General features: G+C 45.2%; 1 protein-coding gene across 4 annotated transcripts in view; it reads left to right on the top strand.

Moving 5' to 3' along the window:
• The window catches only part of ST3GAL3 (ST3 beta-galactoside alpha-2,3-sialyltransferase 3), a 182,812-nt gene that overhangs the window by 78,526 nt on the left and 81,126 nt on the right, over window positions 1–23,160 (top strand). For all 4 annotated transcript variants that reach the window (XM_040627405.1, XM_008699323.2, XM_008699322.2 and 1 more), the window contains one exon: window positions 8,044–8,086. In XM_040627405.1, coding sequence (XP_040483339.1) covers window positions 8,044–8,086 — 43 coding nt within the window. The remainder of the gene's footprint in view (window positions 1–8,043; window positions 8,087–23,160) is intronic.

Raw genomic sequence — 23,160 nt, 5'->3', positions numbered from 1 at the left:
TGTTTTACTCCCTGGTGCCACTCAGTTTAAGAGAGAAAGAGTCCAACTAACTAAGCTAGCTTTTGTCAAGTGCCTCCGCTCCGGGCGGGCAAGTCCTGTTGGTAGTCTCACCGCTTGCCTGCAGTGGAAGAAGGGCAGTTCCTTAAAAGAAACCCAAGGGCTTGTTTCCACAAGAGGACAGAAGTGCCATGAGGACAAATGATTGTTCCCACTCTAACACTGTGTTAGAGGAGCGTGAAAGAGGGGGCACAACCGAGGCAGGAGGGTCAACGCATGCTCTTCTGAAAGAGAGTACATTTGAACTAGGGCCTAAAGGATACCTGGGAATTAAACCAAGTGAAGAGGTGAGGACACATTTCAGACAGAAAAACACTGCTTCTAAGAAAAAGTCTTATGTTGAGACAGTTCATGGCTTATTCAAGGCTTAATCAAGAGGGCCAGAATAGCCTGAGCAGAGAGCACGGTGGGGAAGATAGTGCAAGATGGGGATGGAAAGGTAGGGAAGGGCCGAGCCGTGAAGGTCCTTGTGGCACTGGCAAAGTACCTGTTAGATTTTGCTTTGACAACTGTATCTTGAAGGATGAGTGGGTGTTTGCCAAGTCAGCAGGGTGAGTGAGGGCATTGCAAATAGAGGAAACATTGTCTGCAACAGCTCTCAGGCAGAAAGGCTGCCCAAAGGGGAGTGGTAGAAGGTGAGGCCGGGAGGACAGGTACAGACAGATGAAGAGCTTGCCACACGGCCTAAGCAACAGCGCAGATCCAGCAAAAGCAGTGACTGCGGTGTAGGGAGGAGGGTCTGTATTTAGACATGAGAGAGGGTACACCAAACACGTCTTTCTTGGAGGACTGACTGGTAATAGCACTAGCAAACAAAACAAAACAAAAAATAGGGCTGGGGGACAGGGTGCAGATAAGTCTGATTTGCAGCATTTTGAGTTTGAGGTGGCTGGTCATTTAGGAGCAATGTGTAGGAAATAACCAGTGTGGAAAGGGGTTGGGAATAATGTTTTAAGAGAAGGGAAAAGCATGTACAAAGGCCTAGAGATGGTAAAGAAACTTTGGAGGAAAAGAAAGTAGCTGAGTCTGGCCAGAGCATAGAATTTGGCAGGGGCAGAGTGGGGGTGATGCAGGGACTCCAAAAGTAAAGTTGGGATGGTTGGTATAGGTCAGATCCTGAAGAATCGTATGAACCAAGAGACTGAGATTTGTTCTTAGAACAATAGAGGATGTTCAGAGGTTTTAAGCAGAGTCATTTTTTAAAAAGATTTTATTTATTTATTTGATGGAGAAAGCACACCAGGAGGGGGAGCTACAGAGGGGAGGGAGAAGCAGACCCCCACTGGGCAGGGAGCCTGATGTGGGGCTCGATCCCAGGACCCTGGGATTACAACCTGAGCCAAAGGCAGATGCTTAACCGACTGGGCCACCCAGGTGCCCCTTAAGTAGAGTTATGACAGAACCATATTTGTCCCATAGAAAGGTAGCTCTGGTCACATCAGGAAGAATCTATTAGAGAGGGACAAGACAGGAGGCAGGTAATTCAAATGAGAGGTGGAGCTGACTTCTTAGTCAAGGATAGTAAAAACAGACAAAAGTAAGTGGGTTTGGGATCCATTTAGAAGAATGAAACTAAAAGAACATGGTAATTCTTGCCACCCCAGTGTTTATAGCAGCGTTACCTACAATAGCCAAATTATGGAAACAGCCCATGTGTCCATCAGTTGATGAATGAATAAAGAAGATGTGGTGTATATACAGTGGAATATTACTTAGCCATAAAAAGGATGAAAGCTTGCTATTTGCAAGGACGTGGATGGAGCTAGAGAGTATTAAAGTAAGTGAAATAAGTCAGCGAAAGACAAATACCATATGATTTCATTTATGTGTGGAATTTAAGAAACAAAGCAAATGAGCCTAGGGGGAAAAAGAGAGAGAGGGGCAAATCAGGAAACAGACTCTTAACTATAGAGAACAAACTGGTTGTCAGAGGGGAGGTGGGTGGGGGAGGGGGGAATAGGTGATGGGGATTGAGGAGGGCACTTGTCATGATGAGCACTGAGCGCTGGGTGATGTATGGAAGTGCTGAATCACTATAATGTACACCTGAAACTAATACTACACTGTATGTCAACTAACTGGAATTTAAATAAAAACTTAAAAAAAAAAAGACATGGTAATTAAATAAGAAGGGAATAGGAATCAGAGAATTCTGTCAGGTTTCAAGCTTGGCAATTGGGTGAATAGCAGTACCATTCATTAAGGCAGGGACCGCAGGAGGAGAGCCAGGTTCTGCACGTGTGAGAACGGTGAAAGAGAAGCCTTTGTGGGGCAGCCTGAATTCAGGTGTCTGTAGGAAGCAGGTATGTCCGGCAGACAGCTGGGTATACAAGTCTGGGCCTCAGGGGAAGAAAAGCTCAGACTGAAGACTGAGACTAAAGTCCACTTTGCTCTGATCTTAACCCTACAAAGCTTAAAAGCAATCCTTGAAAGGATCAAACTTTCTAAGTAATTTAACTACACCTCAAAAATAAATAAGGAATGCACAGATAGCCTGCACCCAACAAAGGAACGTTCATGTGGCTGGCATCCAGTCAGGGGTGAGCAGGCTCACCTGAAGCTAATACAGCACTGCAGGTTAACTATACTGGAATTTAAGTAAAAAACTTAAGGGCTGGCTCAGTTGGTGGAGCATGTGACTCTCGATCTCGGGGTTGTGAGTTTGAGCCCCACATTGGGTATGGAGATTACTTGCAATTCAGAAAAAGCGTGAAAAAACAACCCATAATGAGGAGAAAAAACGATCTATAGAAATAGGCCTAGTGACAACAAATGATAAAATTAGTAGGCAAAGACATTGAAACATATTCCATATCTTCAAGAAGGTAGAAGAAAACATGAGAATATTAAAGAAAGACAAATAAGATGGAAAAAAGAAATTTAGAGATGAAAAATAGTGTTTGAGATGAAAACTGTACTGAACATGTAAACAGCCAGTTAGACACTACAGAAGGTGAGAGTAGTCAACTAGAAGATATTTCAGTAGGAATTATCTAAAGTAAAATACAGAGAGCAAAATTACTGGGGGGAAAATGAACAGAGCATTAGTGCATAGTGGAACATCAAGCAGCCTAATACTTGTGTCACTGGAACTTCCCTGAAGAGAGGGGAGAACAGAAAAAAATTTGAAGAAATAACGGCCAGAAATTTTTCAAATTTGATTAAAACCATAAACCCATAGATCCAAGAAGCTCAGCGAACCCCAAACACAAGAAAGGTGATGAAAACTGCACCACAGCGTATCATAAGTACTCCCCCTCATGTCTGCAGGAAGTTGGCATTTGAGAGGAAAGCCTCCCCTTGAGAGCTGTGGGAGAAGCGAGGTCTCACACGGCAGAGCCAGGCTTCAAGTCTGCCGGGAAGTGGAGGGAGGTGAGCCAGAGGGCATTACGAGAAAGATTTTAAAAGGAGCTCGGTGAGGGAAGGAAAAAACCCACAGCAGAATGAGGATGAGAGGAAAAAAGTCCACTGCCCATTTTAACAGTGGCCCATTTGACGTAGTCCACGGCCATACCTGTTGTACCCAGGAGATTAAGCTGGCTCGGCGTTTTCCAGAGACTTCCTGCTGTTCTCGAGAGCCTGCATTCGTTTGAGACAGCACATTCCTTCTTCTGGTAAATGCTCCTAACCGCATGTGTCATGTGGGAATCATGATTTTTTACAACCCTTGTCTCCTGTCACTGTGATGAGAGCAGGCGTGAGGAACGGATGCACCCCAGGCCACTCCTGGCCCTTCCCTGGGAGTTTTGCCATTAGGAGCAGAGAGACGGAGTCTCTGTTTTCAGAGCCAAAGCTGAAGATGTGTGTCCGAAAGTGGCTGGCAGCATGTTTTTTGACTTAGGAAGGAAGCTGGTCGGGGAGGGTAATGGCTCAGGGGGGCCCAGTGGTGTTCCAGACATTTCCCGTGGTCCCTGAAGCCCTCTGCACCCTGGCCCTTTCCACACTTCGGTTGTGTGAACCATTAAATTGCCCTTTTTGCCTAAATTAGTACAACCAGAATATTGAACATTCAAGACACATCAGGGAATAATCAAAGCCCACTTTATTTTGTCTCCCTGTGTCCCCTTAAAATGTTTTCAGTGTGGGAGGTCCAGAGGATTTTTTGATACCGCTGAGGTAATAAAAATCCCATGGTCACATTGAGTCACCAATTCTAAAATTAGAGTATCCTGCCTTATGTAATAGCCATAGCTTTCAATTCATTCAAAGCTACAGTGACTTCCCCTCCCTGCACTCAGGGCTTAGTACCAGCAGGTGCCTGACTCTGGGAAGGGGATGTGCCTGGCTCTGCGTTCTCCTTCCACTCCTCCCCAGATGCTGGCTGCAGTTTCTGACCTCTCTGGAATCCGTGGGGAAGGTAGGAAAGAATGGGAGCAGAAAAGACATAAGATCCTGTTCGCCCTGTCTCAACTGTGGAGTGTTTAAAGCTAACGCTCGTGGGGCACTCCTGGTAGGCATTTGGGATACCCTCTCCAATGAGGGACCTCTGCTGTGCCGTTCCTTGTTGGGGGCAGTGCACTCACCAGAGCCTTGTCACTCCTTCTGCCGCTCCTGGGACTCTGGGTGTCTGCGCCACTGCTGTCTGCTGCGGCCCTGGCCACCCTCTGGACAGCTGTTTTGGAAGGGACCTAACACAAACCCACACCAGCTCATTCACACATCCTTTCCTACAACAAGTTTTGGGAGGCAGGCCAGTTCTAAGGCATCTCTCCTTCCATCCAGCCCACTTGTGTCCTTTACACTTGTCGGTACCCGAAGTCCACCGTGTTCCCCGTTCTTTAAGGGTCAAAGTGAGGCTTCCCTCACCAGGCGTGAGGGAGAGACAAGTACTGTCCATCCTGCCCCTTGAGTGAGATGGGGTCCATAGCACTGCTCTCTCCACGGAAGCTGTTCACATCTTCCCTCCTTAATTTCTCATGGCCAGTTACTTTTATATCATGTAGGGAGGGCCTTTCAAGTTATGTACAAGCTTTCAGACACTTCCCTTGAAAATTTACATCTCAGTCCAGAACCTCACGTTAGTGCCTGAAATGTATCATCCCAGAAGCTTGGCTGAAATACTCATTTTTTCAGAGAGAACAAGCGAGCAAGCGAGCAATGGGGGCCGGTGGGGGGTGGCAGAGGGAGACAGAGAGTCCTAAGCAGGCTCCAGGCCCAGTGCCGAGCCCGACTCGGAGCTGGATCTCACAACCCTGAGACCACGACCTGAGCGGAAATCAAGGGTCGGACGCTTCGCCGACTGAGCCACCCAGGCGCCCCTGAAATACTCTTTTTAGCATCCTGTTAGGCTAATTTGATTTGGGTATATGACCATTGTGACCAGGTAACCCTGGTCATAACAGTCAGCGAATGTTTAATGGAGCATCTGCTGGGCTCGGCCACGGAAGAGAACCGCTTCCAGTCCTCTCAGGCCGCCCGTCTAGGACAGACCCTCAGCCACTGGCTGAATCCTGCCCATGGACGTATTTTGGGTAATCTCAAAATCTTTAAATTTTTCTTGAATCTATTGCTAATAGTTACACATTGGGAAGTTTTACCTTAAAAGATCCAGATTCTTGGCTTTAAAAAAAAAATCAGAATGTGGCAATGCTGGACCTGCATCACTGAGCGCTTCTGTTGGCGGGCCCGGTGGAGGCTGCCGCTCCGGCGAGGCGTGGGGTCTCTGGATGGGCTCCACTCCCACTGGGCTCTGTGGCCCGAAGGCCATGTCAGTTGCCATGTATCATCGCTGGGCTTACACAGTTATCTTTCCTTAAATTACAGAGTAAAATGAAATAGCTCTGGTACTCACGTCTCTTAAAAGAGAGAAAACAACAGTCCAGGAGAGCTAGGAAGGGAATTTCTTTAGAAATGCAAAGTGTTATCTATTTAATATACGATTAGTCTATGTATGTGTAAAACAAAATTCAAGATGCTGCTGGCAGATAATCAATAGATATTATGGCTACTGTACAAAAATGCATAGTGAAGGGGCGCCTGGGTGGCTCAGTCGTTAAGCATCTGCCTTCGGCTCAGGGCATGATCGCAGGGTCCTGGGGTCGAGCCCCTCTTCGGGCTCCCTGCTCTGCTGGGAGCCTGCTTCTTCCTCTCCCACTCCCTCTGCTTGTGTTCCCTCTCCCGCTGGCTGTCTCTCTCTCTCTGTCAGATAAATTAATAAAATCTTAAAAAAAAAATGCATAGTGGAAAAAAAACATTTCATAATAAGCTAAAATCAGTAGTATGACTTACTATGGGAGAGTAGCACGTCCCCCCTCCTTCCCTCATTTGTGTTACGTTCTTGCTTGGCCCTGACATCTGAGTTTGCAACAAGCAGAAAACATTCTCTTGGTGTCTCTGGAAGGAACCAGCCAAAGTGTGGATTCATTGTACATCCGTGGAGGTCTTAGCTCGGGGCCAAGGAGCAGTAGCAGGCTAGTTGCCCCGAGGTTATGACCACATGGGGGAAAAGCAACAGGTATAGGCAAGTTAATGAGATTTCCTTTTTTTAATGGAATGATAAATAGAATTACCGAAAGAGTATTAACCTTTGAAACTAACCCTTTTTGCAAATTTTGTTTATAGTTTATTTTTAAAATTGAGACCTTTTTTTTTCTTACTGACTTTTATAGGTTCCTGATATATTAAGCAAAGTCTCCTAGCCATTTATCTGAGTTAGAGCAAAAGCAGCATTATTTTGAGGAAAGGCTTTGACTGCCCAAGCGTATTCTCCTGGGAGGCAAGCTTCTGGTGGTCTGTGTGTCCTAGTTGGTATCTTCAGTTTTAAGAAGAGGAATTACTCTCTCACTGCAGCTCTGCTGCTTAAGAAAGTACAATCGTGGGCCTTGCTTGGCCTGGCAGAATGGCTCCTGCAAGGTACTTGTCAGTATCTGTAACTTCCTTCTCTCGGCCCATCGTTGCTTATTAAAGACTGAGCTCCTCAGAAGCCTTGCTGCGTGGTCTTCTCCATTCAGCTGTTTGGTCTTGGTATTCGGTGTGGTACTCACCCTGAGGTGAAGCCGGGCCGGCTGGGAACTGCATTCGTTGGCTGCCTTATTTTGATGTAGTCACTTCCACACACACATGCGTGCACGCACACACACACACGTTTTGCAATCCTTGAACAAAGCTATAGGAAATAATCTTATGACACTTCTCAAGTCTTAGTAGCAGGAATAGCTGATTCTCCTGGCTTATTTTATGAACACTGTAAACCGTTTTATATCAATGCTTTGCATTTAACTTTAGCTGTGAGAAATCTTGGGGGTAAATCTGTAATCTTCCTTCAGAGAGCACATAGGACCTTATAGGTCATCCGGTTTTGGTATTCTTATCCTGGATGTATTTTCTTTTTCTTATGCTTATTTCCCCCTTTGGTCCCAGATACCTTCTTTTTTAAAAATCTTGTACTTCATACAACTTTGTAAAACTGCTTCAACTTCATTTTAGAAAGAGGGAAGATATAAAGAACTTAAACTAGTAATGATTTATCATTTGTTGTAAACATCTTACAACTTATTTTTCGATTTCATTTTTAATTTCCTCCCTTTATGTAGTCAGATCTCTCAGTTCTTTGTGGTTGTCATGAAGAGGATGGGTTCATTGCCATGGATTTGAAGACCCTTGGCTGCCACATATTCACTCCGTAGTGAACACGGCTGCTTCAGCAAAAATTATGATTCGAGCTTAGAGGAAGCAGAGATTGCTTCCGGCCCTGTTACTTCTCCAGGGGTCTGGTTTTGTGGTTTAAGTAAATGTCAGTCAAGTACCACATTTAAACAGGAAGGCAGTTACATGCCAGCATAGGACTGTTGGGCTAGAGGGCCTGGGAAACACCTGGCATTGAACCTGGTCCTTCATAAAACAGGTGTTTAAATTTAGTCGTGGCTTATGTATTTGGCTCTGTTCCTTGAGCAGTTGTCTGTGCCTGTGGTCTGTGTCTGGGGAATGCAATCTGCTAGTGTCAACAGTGGCTTGACTTCAGTGACATTTTCTGCTTTTCTTTTTCAGAGTATGATCGGTTGGGTTTCCTCCTGAAGCTGGACTCTAAACTGTGAGTAGAATGAGAAAGCACCTGATCTCTGTGGTAGAGATGTCTGTGGGAGCTGGGGTCCAGCTTCGAAGGGTCACCTGCTCAGCCCCGTGTCTGTTGGGGGACTGCCCGGGGCCTCTGGCCTCAGTCCATCAGCAGCCTCTTGGAGCACGTCCCGTTTGCAGGGGCCCAGAGAAGATAGGATTGTAGCCTTCGATTTGGCTGGCACAGGCAGCTCCTTACAGAAGGAGTCACTGCCAGGTGCGAGGGACAAGGAGGGCCCTGGAAAGGCTTCTGCTACAGAGCAGAGGGTGGTTGAGTTGGAGCAGGAGGCAGTGGCCTGGCAGACATGCTCTGCAGCCTGGCGTGCAAAGCCTTCCGTGGTCAGACTTCCTCTCCCGCATTCGCTCCTATCACTGAGCCACAGGCAAACCCTCTGCCCCCCTCTGCCTCGACATGTGCTTCTTATCTGTGCTCACACTGCCCTCTCCTTGCTGCTCACCTAGGAAAACTCAAAGACCACCTCTTCCCTCGAAGACAAAATTCATGATCTCCTCCTCAATGCTTCCTGTGAATTTTCTCCCTCTGTCACCAGTGATCTCATCGTACTATAATTAACTGTGTAATAATTATCAATTTATTAAGAGCACGGGCTTGGAGCCAGGCCTGGCTTGATTCGAATCCCAGATTGCTATTTACTCTCTTTGTGATTTGGGGCAAGCTCCTTAACCACTCTGAGCCTCAGTTCCATCTGTCAGATGAGGACACCAATAGTCCTACCTCACAGGGTTATTGTAAGGATTTAACTGAAATGATGAATTCATAGGGGCTTTCAAGTACAGAGGATCTAATCCCTTCAGAATCCTCTTCTGGCCTTCTCGGTCTCCCTAGCACCTAAACAGTGCTGGTGTGTGTTTGTGAGGTGTTCGGTGAACCCGGACCGTGGCTGCGTGGATAGGTGCATGGCCGTGCACTTCCCCAGTTAGGCTGGGAGGCCTCGAGATTGGGGCTGCGTGGATAGGTGCATGGCCGTGCACTTCCCCAGTTAGGCTGGGATGCCTCGAGACCGTGGCTGCGTGGATAGGTGCATGGCCGTGCACTTCTCCAGTTAGGCTGGGAGGCCTCGAGACCGTGGCTGCGTGGATAGGTGCATGGCCGTGCACTTCCCCAGTTAGGCTGGGGTGCCTCGAGACCGTGGCTGCGTGGATAGGTGCATGGCCGTGCACTTCCCCAGTTAGGCTGGGTGCCTCGAGATTGGGCCGCGGCCATTCTGTGTGTTTGTGCCCTGCAGGGCACCTCTCGCGTGGCTGGTCTGCAGTGTATGGTTGCAGAACCGCCTGTGGCTCCTTTCGGTTGTCTGTCGTCTTTGTACACCCCTGGTCCCTGTACCAGACGGATGTGAAAGGTGGGAATTGGGTCTCCTTTCTTTCCTCTCTTGCATGAGCCCTTGACCGTAGCTGCTTGTGATGGTGGTGACTGCGCCTACACATGAGACATCAAATTTGGGGCTATTCGGCTTTCCCGCTGAATAGTCTAACCTCTAGGCCCGTTTCCCGGCTTCTGGCTTTGTGGTTCTCGTGCCTCGTACACTGAGTTCAGGTGTCATAATTCTCCCAGCTTTTATACACCGTGGAGGCAGCTCCAAGGGAAGGATGGTCTGCTGTTTTTACCAGGCTAGTAGAGAGATGTCAGCCACGTGTTAACATCTGGGGAATGGGGCCCAATTATGCTAGAAAGCCATAGGCTTCACCCTTAGAAAAATTCTTAATTTAGTGCTCTGGGCGAACAAGAACTCACAAGTATAAGCTGTAAACAAGTGAAATGCCACCAGAATGGAAGAGATGTAGTAATTTACTAAGTCAGATCACACTGATGAACAAAAGGCCTGCCACCTGGGACATGTTAACTACAGTATTTAAACCGTCTCCAGCAGCGTAAGGAGGGGGCTCAGGAGGACGCTCCCGTCCTGCCGCCCCGACAGTTGGTACCCAGTGGGCTGTTGTGCAGCTTTCTGTTGCGAACCAGGCCAGACCAATGAACCATTTGAGTCAACTTGGTCTCTAGCCCAGGGAATAACTCACAAGGTAAGGTACAAGCTAGAACGTTCCTCTTACTGCAAAGACTTTTCCAGTCCAGTGCTTATCTTCAGAAGAAAGCATGGCTGTGTGGGAATGATTTTGACCTGCCTCCAGGGGAAAGTTTCCAAGTTAAGGGTTCTGAGTTCTGGAGGTGATCGCTTAGCAGTGGCCGGATCTCCTCTTCCGAAGTCGCCTTCTGCTGTGTTGTGTTCTACTTCCGACGTACAGGAAAGAACCTGAACTTGAATCAGAAGAACGAGATTCGGATTCTGCCCCTGCTGCTTAGAATTACATGACTGTAGATAATTTGTTTTAGTTCTCTGAGTCCCAGTTTGTAGATAGTAATACCTACCTCCCAAGGTTTTTAGGAAGAATAGAAGAAAGGGTTGTATAAAATATGAATAAATTTATAAATGTAAGAATTTGTTTTTATTTATCTTGATTGGATTCATTTAGATTTTTAAAAATTTATTTAATTTTAAAATTAAACAAATTTTTTTTTTTACAGAGTTGGTTGTTAAAATTGAAGCATAGTTGACACACAATGTTACATTAGCTTTAGGTGTACAGCGTAGTGATTTGAAGAGTCCACAGGTCATGCTTTGCTCACCACAAGTGTAGCCACCATCTGTCACTATACTTCTGGAGTATAGGAATTCTTATGTTTTGGAACTTTTTCAGTCATCATCTGTTTACACATTGCCTCTGCCCACTCTCTCTCTACTCCCCTTTAATCAGAATTTAAATGTTAGACCTTCTCATTCTAACCTCCAGGTCTACTAATATCTTTTCCCTATTTTCCATCTTTTTTTTTTTTTTTAAAGATTTTATTTATTTATTCGACAGAGATAGAGACAGCCAGCGAGAGAGGGAACACAAGCAGGGGGAGTGAGAGAGGAAGAAGCAGGCTCCTAGCAGAAGAGCCTGATGTGGGGCTCGATCCCATAACGCCGGGATCACGCCCTGAGCTGAAGGCAGATGCTTAACCGCTGTGCCACCCAGGCGCCCCTATTTTCCATCTTTTGATCCTTTGCACATTAAACTGGAACCCCGAAGGACTCAGCATAGGATGAACTAGAAGGAAACCTGGACCCCTCAACCAGGACTACAGAAAAGGTTGCCAGAACTCGGAGTGGATCAGGGCAATACGTTAATAAAAAAGCAACACTTGATATTGGGAACCAGGTGATCTATGGAACCTCAAGCCATGACCTTTAAGTATATGAGAGTTTAAGGTATTCCAGACTGGCAGTGCCGCCGAGGTCTTGACAGAGGCAAAGGCAGGCCTGCTCTGGAGGAAGACGTGAGCTCCTTGCAAAGAACCTTTCAAGGAAATGAACAGCTAACAACAGTAAAAATAACTAAGCACACGAGGAAATAAGGCTCCATGAGTGAGAACTATGAAAAACACCAGACAACAGAGGGGGACCAGCAAAGACTTGCGAAATCAGAATTACCAGACACAACTGATAAAGCAATTAGATATACTGTTTTTTAAAAAATAAAGACAAGATTGAATTATGTATTCTATTCATGGAATAGGGGATTATAAAAAACAAAATATTAGATTGGAAAAACAAAACTTCTAGAATTGAAGAACACATTTAGTAAAATTAAAAACTCAATAGGATTTAGCAGGGTTAGGTAGAACTGAAGACCATGTTAGTGAACTGAAAGATGAGTCAGAAGAAATGATCTGTATTGGGTTGGCCAGCTTTTTCTGTAAGGGCCAGATGGTCAACGTTTTAGCCAGCATTGGCTTCATTGTTTCTGCTGCAACTACTCAGCTCTGCTGCTCTGACATAAAAGTAGCCGTGGACAGCATGCAGACAAGCGAGTAGGTCTGGATTCCAATGAAATTTCATTTATGAACACTGAAATTTTAATATAATTTTTATGTATCATGAAATATACTTCTGATTTTTTTTTCTTTCTCAGCTCTTACAAATAATTCTTTCTTCATGGGCCATCAGAAAGACAAGATAGTAGGTTGGGTTTGGCCCACGATCCTAGTTGCCTTAACCGAGAGTTCTGCTCAGATATATCTGCATGAAAATTGTCTCCCCACCTCAGGTGCTTTCCATTCTTGAAATCCTGCTACACAGAAACAGTCTTAATTAAAATGTCTGTGTATCCAGTGATTTTCCACAAATCTGGGAATACATGTTTTGGATTTTTTTTTGGTCTTCACTATATTCTTTTAATTATATCTCCATGGAGAAAAGTAGTTTTCTGTTTCCTTTGAGAATTCCCTACTGCTTGTATTATATGACAAAATCTTGTGTCAATGCTATGAAAATTATTCAGAATACTTATATGCAGTGAGCTGTATGAAACCTTGTCTTTTAACTGCAAGCTATGTTGTTCAAGAGGGTCGTGTTTTTTGGTGGTTAAAAACGTGGGCTGTGGTGTCAGACGTGGATTTTTAAAGCCCAGTTCCGTGTCTTCCTAACTATATTCTTGAGTGATTTATGAAGTGGGGATAATAATAATCATCCAAGGATGAGATTCACCTATCCTGTACCCTTATTAGTGTCTGCCAAATTGGAAGGATATAACCCAAAAATGAGACTTGAACCTCAGCTTGCCTACTGCTCCATGCCCCAGATTTCATTTTTTCACTAACATTTAGCAAATATATTTTTTAAAGATTTTATTTATTTGAGAGAGAGAGAGAGTGTGTCTGTGTGCATGAGCAGGGAGGGGGCAGAGGGAGAGGCAGAGGGAATCCCAAGCAGACTCCCCACTGAGCACAGAGCCTGACTCAGGGCTTGACCTCATGACCCCGAGATCATGACCAAGAGTCCAACGCCCAACTGACAGAGTGAGCCACCCAGGTGCCCCACAAATATTTCTTTTTTTTTTTTTTAAGATTTTATTTATTTATTTGACAGAGATAGAGACAGCCAGCGAGAGAGGGAACACAAGCAGGGGGAGTGGGAGAGGAAGAAGCAGGCTCCCAGCAGAACAGGGAGCCCAATGTGGGGCTCGATCCCAGAGCCCTGGGATCACGCCCTGAGCCAAAGGCAGACGCTTAACCACTGAGCCACCCAGGCGCCCTGACACCCTTTCCAATCAAGCTTATAAGGTCACCTGTTTGGCTTAGAATTTTCAGTTTTATCCCAATTACAAAAAGGATAGTTGGTACTCAAGAAATATTTGGGGGGGGCGCCTGGGTGGCACAGCGGTTATGCATCTACCTTTGGCTCAGGGTGTGATCCTGGCGTTATGGGATCGAGCCCCACGTCAGGCTCCTCCGCTATGAGCCTGCTTCTTCCTCTCCCACTCCCCCTGCTTGTGTTCCCTCTCTCGCTGGCTGTCTCTCTCTGTCAAATAAATAAATAAAATCTTAAAAAAAAAAAAAAAAAAGGAAAGGGTGTCTTGTGAGCTAAGCACTTAGTGAATGGGAAGAGAATAAATGAGAACAGTGGGGGGGTAGGAGGTAGTGTTTCTGGATAGCATGAACAATAAATGGGTTTTTGTTTTTGACTTTATCTAATAAGAATGACATAAGTGGCGGCTCGAAAGCATACGTGGAGTACAAAGAGGATAGGAGGGATCGTGGGGAATACAAGAAAGAGCAGCCGCCATCACACAGGGCTGGAGAGGAAATGCCATTTTCGGGGAGACCCGGGTTTCTGCGAAAGCAGCAGATGGAAGGGGTGTTCACTGAAGAAGCCGAGGATGTAAAGGGACAAGACTTCACAGGACACGGGGGAAAGTTAGCATAGTGCAGTCAGGGAGAAGTGGGAGATGGGGCTGAGAAGAAGCAGAGAGCAGTGACTTGCGCATGAGGAAACCGACAAGGGTGTAACGGAGGGACTGAACGAGAATAACCAGGATGTGAGGCTGCCCCCAGATTGCCCAAGAATTAATCTCGTATTCCCCTGGGGTGGGGAGGACACTCAGGCTCTCGGTGTACTCATGACAGCTTGACTGGGTGATACCTGTGGGGGAGGGGGGCAGTCTGGTTCCTGGGGAGGCTCCGGGTTCTCTGAAAGTCGGCTGTTCAAAGTTGGGGGTCCTGGGGAAAGGCTCAGGGCTAGGGGCTGCTGCTCCCCCAGTGAGGTGAGCACTTCCTGCTTTATTCACCAATGTCTTGAGGGACTTGAGCTTTATTCACCAATGTCTTGAGGGACTTGAGCACAGAACACTGCGAGGATATCCCAGTGGACAACGTGGTCATTGAACAAAAAGTATAACCAGTAAGTAAAGTTTTCAATATCTTGGAAGGTAGTAAGTGGCATGGCAGAAAATAGAGCCGGACAGGGGAGAGCTGGAGGAGGGAGTGTGAGTTTGAATGCAGTAGTCAGGGTAGGCCTTGTTGGAAGGTGACATTTGAGCAAGGCCTCAGAGGAAGAGGGGGTTAGGCCCACCAGTCTCGGGAGGCAGAGCGCGCAGCACAGAATCGTAAGGAAATCTCACTTATGAGGAGCGTGACACCAGGACCGGGAAAGTGCCCGTTAGTGTGGTGGGGAGAAGAGGCACCTGCAGCCTCGAAGGAGCCGGCCCCTGGTGTGTAGGGACATGTGTCCTGAGCTCGTGCCAGCCCTCAGGGAGCTGGTTCAGTGGGGGGGTTCGTCTGTTCCAGCTGAGTGTGGACAGGCGCTCCGTGCTCTGGGAAAGCTGTCTGCTGCCACGGTGTGGTGTTTTATAGTCACTGTGTGGGCGAGAGCACGGGCACTCTCGTGCTCAGTCTACTTCTGGAAAGAATTCTCTGTGAAGACACAAAGACATGAAAGCCAAAACCAAGAATTTTTAACCTCCAAAGGTTTGTGAAAACCCAAGTCAGCAGTGAAAGGCCTGTAAATCTGGGGCGGTCTAAAATATACACCGAGGCCTAGTTTACTGTTTCCCGAATGGCCTGCCGAGTTCCCTGTGGCTGCACTGGGCAAGTGTTTATTGAGCACTTACTATATGCCCGGTGCTGTACTTGGTGCTTTCTGTGTTATACCCGTCCTCACCACAGCCGCTTAGAAGACCTCACCTGTCCCACGGCTTTCAATCCCATGTCATCTGAAGCTGGTGACCCCCAGATGGATAGTGCAAGCCTCGTCCTCTTGCCCCATACTTCAGACTCGTTGGTCCAGTTGCCTCCTTTACATGGGTGTGTGGGCACCTCACGCTTCACAGGTCTAGAACCAAACTCCTGATTCACACTCCCTGCCTCCCAGAATCTTCCCTACCCCAGTACATGGCAACATCGTCCTTCCAGTTGCTCAGGTCAAAAACCTTAGCATCATGTCTTTGACACTAATCATCAGTAAAGCCTATTGGCTTTACCTTAAATATCTGGAGGTCCGGCCGCTTCTCACTCCCTGTCTCACCGTCACTCTGTGCAGACAACCACCATCTCCTATGTGATAGCACTCCTGCCTGCTCTCACGCTTACTTCCCTGTGGTCCAGTTCCACACCGCAGCCAAAGTTATCCATCCTGTTAAGTGCAAGATAGACCTAGTTAGTCCTGTGCGCAGAACTCTCCAGTGGCTCCCCATTTCTCTTAGAATAAGAGCCAGGGTTTTTAACATGCTCAGCCAAGGCCCTTCCACGGTCTAGACTCCTGTTTTCTTCCTACTCATCTTGTTTATTGTGCTGTACTGGGCTCCTTGCTGCGCCTCAAATACTCCAGGCCCATTCCCACCTCAGACTCTTGGCATTTGCTCATTTCTTTGTTTGGGATGCCCTTCCCAGATACCTGCGGAGACTGCCTCACCTTTTCAGACCTTACCTCAAATCTCCCCCGTCTATCCCACTTAAAGTCGTAACCCTAACTTCCATTGGCATTCCCCGTTCCCCCTACTGTGCCGTTTTTCTCCAGAATGTTTTTCACTGTTGGTATCTATGTTTTACCTACTTTTGTTTGTCCCCTCCTACTAGAGGAAGGGTAGTTAGAAGGGGTTTGTCTATTTTTTTCACTACTACTTCTTAGCACCTAAAACAGTGCCCAGCGCTTGGTCATTGCTCAGTAAACATTTGTTGAATGAATGAATGAATTGGTGGACAATTCTATGAAGTAGGTGGTACTTAAATGCATTTTAACAAATATTAAGTCACCATAGAGATAATGTACTTGTGCTCACAGAACAGTATGCGATCAAGCCAGCATTCGAACCCTCTCCGCCTGGCTCCAGACTGTCTACTTGTGCCGCTATTCCACAGAGCTTTCTCTTTTTTCCAAGTTCACACTGTCAATTTGATCCTAAGTAAACTTTGTAAGGGCAGGAGGACTGAATGTCCCTCTCACAGGTGTGCTCCCAGTGCCTCGTGTAGTGTTCCTGGTGCACAGTAAATATTCAGTAAATGTGGGTTAATTCAATTAAGGACAGAGAAGGAGGATATAAAACAGAATAGTGCCATCTGTGATAACAAAACCCAGACCCTAAGTCTCAATACTGGAAGATTTTGGAGGAATGGGAAGGGCAAGGAAGAGGACTACCATGTGACCCCGTCTTTAACCGTGCGTGTCACCCTCTCCTGGAGGGTCTCTCACTTCAAGAACTGCCGCCACCATCACGTTGACTCTAGAGAGCACGGGTTCTCTTTAATGCTTTAAAACAGAGGGGGGAGAAAACAACAACAAAAACCTTTTTTCTTGGTTCGTCTAAGGGAAGCTAAAAATATTTCACTGAAGACAAAAAGGGAACAGCAGAGAAATAAACCCCGAGCTCATAAGAAAGCCAAAAAGGTAGTCTGTTTGCAAACTACAGAGTTCTGTCTCTTCTGTAGATAGCTCAAGCCAGAGCCATCCTTAGTTCACAGCAGGAGTGCAGCCTGGCAGGATTCGACTGGGCTCTTTGCTTCCCAACTTCTAGCCTGTTCACAACCCCCACTGTTCAAAGACTTCCTCCTGCACGTCTCAGTACCTATATGATCAAGACCCAAAGACCCACGTTCCTACTTTGCAGCTCACCTGGAGCTCTCAGCGCAGGGGCTCCTGAACTGGGCTGCATACTGGAATCACCTGGGGAGCTTAAGCAATTACCCATGCCTGCGTCCCACCCGGTATAGATTCAGGAGTCATGGGTTCAGGTGTAGTCTGGGCAGTGGGATTTTTTAAGCTCTTCAGTGTCCAAAATGGTTCCAAATTGAGAATCACTGCTGTAAAAGATACTGTCTTCTGTCTGAGGAACTCTGCACGTTCCCAGTTGGTTGATACCAAGAATAAACTCAGGTTTGAGGGGAGAGCCCTGCCCACAGAGAGGAGTCTGTCTGCATGCGTTGGCTCTCAACCCAGATCCTCACCACCCAGAGATTCTGATTTAGCAGATCAGGAATCAGACTTAGGTGCCTTAGTGTTTAAAAGTTCCCTCGGGTGATTCTAACATGCCAGGGTTGAGAACCATGGGGATATAGCCTTCAAGCCTGTCACTATAATCGTATCTGAATACATCGTAATAACTATGGCAGAACATAGTAGTACTTGTATTAGGGTAGTGGGATTGTGGGTTCTTTTCCTTTTGAGTTTACGTTTTTTTGTGTTGTCCTCATGCCCTCATGTACATTTATAATGAAAAGATATATCAGGATGTGCCTTTTCTGTGATTTTTTTCAAGCTTCCATTATGATCTCTAGGTCTCTAAACACTACTTTCAAAAATCTATTTTATATTAATTTTTGGTTACCAGCCCTTTCTCTAGTATTTCCTTTATGAGCTTTTAAAATCTGAATCAGTTATTTCAAGAGTTTCCTGTACATTCTATTGGCCTATTTAAATATTTCTTCCTTATCTATAATTGAAATAAATACTTGTGTAAAGACTTACTATTTGTCTTTGCTGTGCTGTCAAATCCCCAGGAGGAATGGGGGTGAGACATGATAAGTCTTGGAAGAATGCAGGGCTTTCGATATAACAATAAGAAGTTTAGGCTTCATCTTGAGGGCAAAAGATGCCATCAAAGTGTTTTAAGCAGGTGAAAAGCATAATTAGTTCTGACCTGCAGCAAGATGACTCTGAGTGCGGGAGAGCAGGTGGGTTGGAGAGGACAGAAGTGTAAAGAGATAGTACGTAGGAGGCCATCAAAGAAATAAAGAGCAGAAATCAGTAGAGAAAAATCAATAAAACTAAAAGCTAGTTCTTTGAATTAATAAAATTGATAAACCTCTAGCCAGGCTAACTAAGAAAGAAGAGAGAAGATACAAATGACTAATATCAGAAATAAAAGGGGCATCGTCACTCCTGATCCCATGGATATTAAAAGGGTAATAAAGGAATATTGTGAACAAGTCTGTAAAGGCAGCTTGATAACTTAGGTACAACGGACCAATTCTTTGGAAGACACAAACTTCCAAAACTCATGCAAGAAGAAATAGATCATCCGAATAGGTCTGTATCTACTAAAGAAATTGAATCAAAATTTAATAACCTTCCAAGACAGAAAACATTGCACATAGTGGGTTTCACTGGTGAGTTCTATCAAACATTTAAGGAAGAGATGATACCAATTCTCTACAATCTCTTCCAGAAAATAGAAACAGAGGGAACATTTTCTAACTTGTTCTGTGAAGCTAGCATTATCCTAAAACCAAAACAAGATGAAGACATTATAAGAAAAGGCTGGATCAGTCAGTAGAGCATGGGGCTTTTGATCTCGGGGTCGTGAGTTCAAGCCCCATATTGGATGTAGAGATTGCTTTAAAAAAAAAAAGAGAGACATTATAAGAAAGGAAAACTACAGACCATTATCTCTTGCACCATAACATAAAGCTGGTTCAGTCGGTAGAGCATGTGACTCTTGATCTTGGGGTCGTGAGTTCAAGCCCCACATTGGATGTAGAGGTTGCTTTAAAAAAAGGACATTGTAAGAAAGGAAAACTACAGTCTGTTATCTCTCGTGAACATAACATAAAAATCCTCAACAGAATATTAGCATATTGGATCCAACAATGTAGAAAAAGAATCAAACACTATGACCAAGTGGGATTTATTCCAGGTATGCAAAACTGATGAATCAGTTTTAGAAAATCAGTGACTGTATTCCATCCCATCAACAGGCTAACGGAGAAAAATTATAAGATCATATCTATAAGATGCAGAAAAAGCATGTGATACAATCCAATATCCAGTCATGATTTTAGGGGAAAAAAACTGTCAGCAAACTAGTAATAGAGTATGGTAAAGAACACCTATGAAAAACCCTGTAGTTAACATCATGCTTATTAACGAGAAAACGAGATGTGTTCCCAAGACTGGGAAAAGGCAAAAATGTCCCCTTTCACCACTCCTTTCTAATATTATACTGTAAACTCCAGCTAATTCAGTTAAAAAGAAGAAAAGAAAGAAAAGGAATTAAAAGGCATAGAGATTGGGAATGAAAACATAAAACTGTTTTTTCACAGATGACATGATTGTCTATGTAGAAAATTCCAGAGCCTTGCCAAAACACTCCTGGAGCTAATTAGCAATTATAGCAAGGCTATAGGATACGAGGTTAATATACAAAAGTCAGTTGTTTTCCTATATACCAGCAACGAGCAGTTGGAATTTGACATTAAACACTCAGTATCATTGAGGGGATACTGTGACGGTGGAGGCAGAGAGGGGAGTGATGCACCCAGAAGCCAAGGAACGCTGAGGATTACTGGCTGCCACCCGCAGCTACAGCTGAGAGCACAGAGCAGATTCTCCCTGAGAGCCTCTAGAAGGAACCACCTGAGGAAACCACCTTGATTTCGGACTTCTTGCCTCCTGAACTGTGAGAGGATAAGTTTCTGTTGTTTTAAGCGCCGCCCCCCCCCTCAGTTTGGGGTAATTTGTGGTGGCAGCCCCAGGAGCCTAATAGTGGCAGAAAAGAAGTGCCAGGCAGGGAACCAGCCAGTACAAAGGCCTGGGGGTGCCAGGAGGCCTACTCTGCCTTAGAAGAGGCTGAAGATGTCCATCAGAGATGCCCAGACCTGCGTTTGATATGATTATGACACCTATGATGTGTATTTGTTTCCTAATACGTCATAATACTAGACTGTGACCCCCTGGAGGACAGCGATGCCATATGCTTTAGTTATTCCAGTGTAAGCTTTGGATTAGCAGAAACAGAGGACACTTATATTAATTACTAATAGTATATTGCATGCCCACTAAGCACCAAGCCTTATATACGTTATCTCTTTGAGTCCTCACTTCTGAGGTAGGTACCGTTATTATCCCTGTTTGGCAAGTAAAAACTCAAGCCTTCAAAGAATTGCTGCGTCTGGGAAAATAAAACCAATAGCTCCCATGTAAAAAATAAATAAAATAAATAAAAATACAGTATCGTTTACAGTAGTGCACACACACTGACATTTCTATCACCCTTCAAAGAACGCTCTGACTGACATTGTTACAGGAAATCATTTGATCTTTCCATCCATTCTAGAAAATATGTATTATTATAGCTATTGTAAGAGTTGAGGAAACTGATTACCTCTTACCTGAAGTTACACAAGTAGTAAGTAGAAGAGCTAGTTACCTAAACTCAAATCTTTTTACCTTTTGTGCCTGTTGTTCTTTATGCGAAAGAAAGCAAGGGCTTTGGTGAGAGCACAGGATGGGTTTTAGACCCAGTTTGTCTTGTCAAAAATGAGAATAATACTTACCTTAAAGTAGGGCTGCACCAAGGGTGTGCAGAGCCCCAGCTAAATATATTTTTTAAAGAATTTATTTATTTATTTGACACAGAGAGAGAGAGAGAGAGAGAGCACATGCATGAGTACAAGCAGGGGGAGTGTCAGGCAGAGGGAGAGGAAGAAGCAGGCTCCCCATTGAGCAAGAAGCCCAATTCGGGACTCGATCTCACAACCCCGGGATCATGATCTGCGCCAAAGGCAGTCGCTTAACTGACCGTGCCACCCAGGCACCCCCCAGCTAAATTTATTTTGTAACACCTCTGGTGTATAAACACACTGATGGGTCCATGTGAGATACAGTGATTTACTGATGAGGATTTAGAACAATGGGGAAAGAAGAGATGCTCCTGTGTTTGTTTATGGCCCATTCAGAACACATGAAAGTTCTTCACAGTATCCAGATGCCATCGCCTTCTGTTCAGGCTCAGGCACCTCTTCGTGTATTTTATTGTCCAGTGCGTAATTCCCGGCTAATTCACCCTGCCTGCCACAAGAAAAAACTAATAATACTGTTATTATTCATAGTACCTTGGCTCTCTGGAACCTGTTTTTTGTTTAAGATCTATTTATTTATTTTAGAGAGAGTGAGAGAGAGCGTGCAGGTTGGGAGGTGCAGAGGGAAAGGGAGAGAGAATCTCGAGCAGACTCCCCATAGGGCATGGAGCCTGACGTGGGGCTGGATCTCATGACCCCAAGGTTATGACCTGAAATCAAGAGCCAGATGCTCAACCGAGCGAGGCACTCAGAAACCCCAGCATCTGACAGATTTCAACATCGATTTGTGATAAAAACTCTGAACAAGTGGGTATAGAGGGAATTTACCTCAACATAACAAGCCCGCAGCTAACATCATCCTCAACAGTAAGAAGCTGAAAGCTTTTCCTCTAAGATCGGGAGCAAGACAAGGATGCCCACCCTCACCACTTTTATTCATCAGAGTACTGGAAGTCGTAGCCAAAACAGGTAAGAAAAAGAAAGGCAACCAGATCGGAAAGGAAGACGTGAGAGTGCCCGTATTTGCAGATGACTTGACGTTATATAGAGAAGATTGGAAAGACTCCACCAAAAAACGTTAGAACTGATAAACGGATTCAGTAAAGTTGCAGGATACAAAATCAATACACAAAAATCAGTTGCATTTTATTACCGCAGTAACTATCAGTAAGAGAAATTCCTCAAAAATCTTTTTACGGGTGCCTCAAAAAGAATAAAAGACCTAGAAATAAATTTAACCAAGGAGGTGAAAGACCTGTACACTGAAGACTAGAAGACTTTGATGGAAGAAATTGAAGAAGGCACGAATACATGGAAGGCTATTCCGTGCTCTTGGATTGGAAGAATTAATATTGTTAAAGTGTACATACCACTCAAAGCAATCTACAGATTCAGTGCAATCCCTTTCAAAATTTATCATTGGAAATTTTATAGTGTTAGAAATAGAGCAGCACATCTTCCAACCATGTCTTCTCTTGGACTCTCCACCCTGCATGCCTGCATCTCAGGGCTGTACCGCCTTAGAGAATTATTGTAAAGCTAAATGAAATAATTAGGTCAACTATTAGCATATGGTTTATGCTCCGTAAATGTTAGTTTCCATGTTCTTTCCACTACCACCCTGAAAGAGGATGTGGTTTTTGTTTTGTTTTGTTTTGTTTTGTTTTGTTTAAGAAATGTAGAAACAAACTCGAATTGGAGCAGTTGCGACAGATCCGTCCGGGAGAGTGTCTGTGAGCGTTGCCTGTACAGCTCGGGCTGAGGCGCTCGCAAGAGCTTACTTCAGAACATCTTCCCCGCCCAAATAAAATAACTGGCAAGGTCCTGGAGACAAAGATAAGCGACAGTAATGTCAGCCCCAGGATCACTGATCAAAGCGCGAGTGGCCTGGTTTGTGGAGAAGGTATCCCAGTGCGTGGTAAGCAGCCAGAGCTGAAAGGCAGGTCCGCTAGAGCGGAGACATACCGCAGATTCCAGACGGCTCAGATCAAGCAGTCCCTGTGCCTGAAAGTGATGAAAGACATAGGACGGTGCTGCCAGGTTTATTATAGATCGCCGTAAGTGGGGCAAACACTGGTGGAAGCCCCAGCCTGCATTGGTGTTCACAAGAGCAGAGGGTCAGTGACACCCAGGGCGGGATGGATTGTCCCCCCCCCCCAAATGTGGGTGCATGAAGAGACTAGTGATCGTGCAAGGAGAGCCAGCAGGCTTGTAATAATGGCGTCAGACGGAAGAGGCTGAGTCAGAGGAGACAGAAATTATCCTTAAGGAGAAAAGTTTCATCTTGGAGCTTGAACATATCCATGACAGTATTAAGTGGCCTTTCTTTCATTAATCGACTTCAGAAAGAAAGGAAAATGAAAATGTTTAATGAGTGTGTAGGGTCACTAAAGCTAACCTAAGCTGCTTCTGCCATTTCCCAA

Source organism: Ursus maritimus, unplaced genomic scaffold, assembly GCF_017311325.1.
Source record: "Ursus maritimus isolate PB19 unplaced genomic scaffold, ASM1731132v1 scaffold_12, whole genome shotgun sequence".
NCBI lineage: Eukaryota > Metazoa > Chordata > Mammalia > Carnivora > Ursidae > Ursus > Ursus maritimus.
This window is presented reverse-complemented; position numbering and strand designations above follow the sequence as displayed.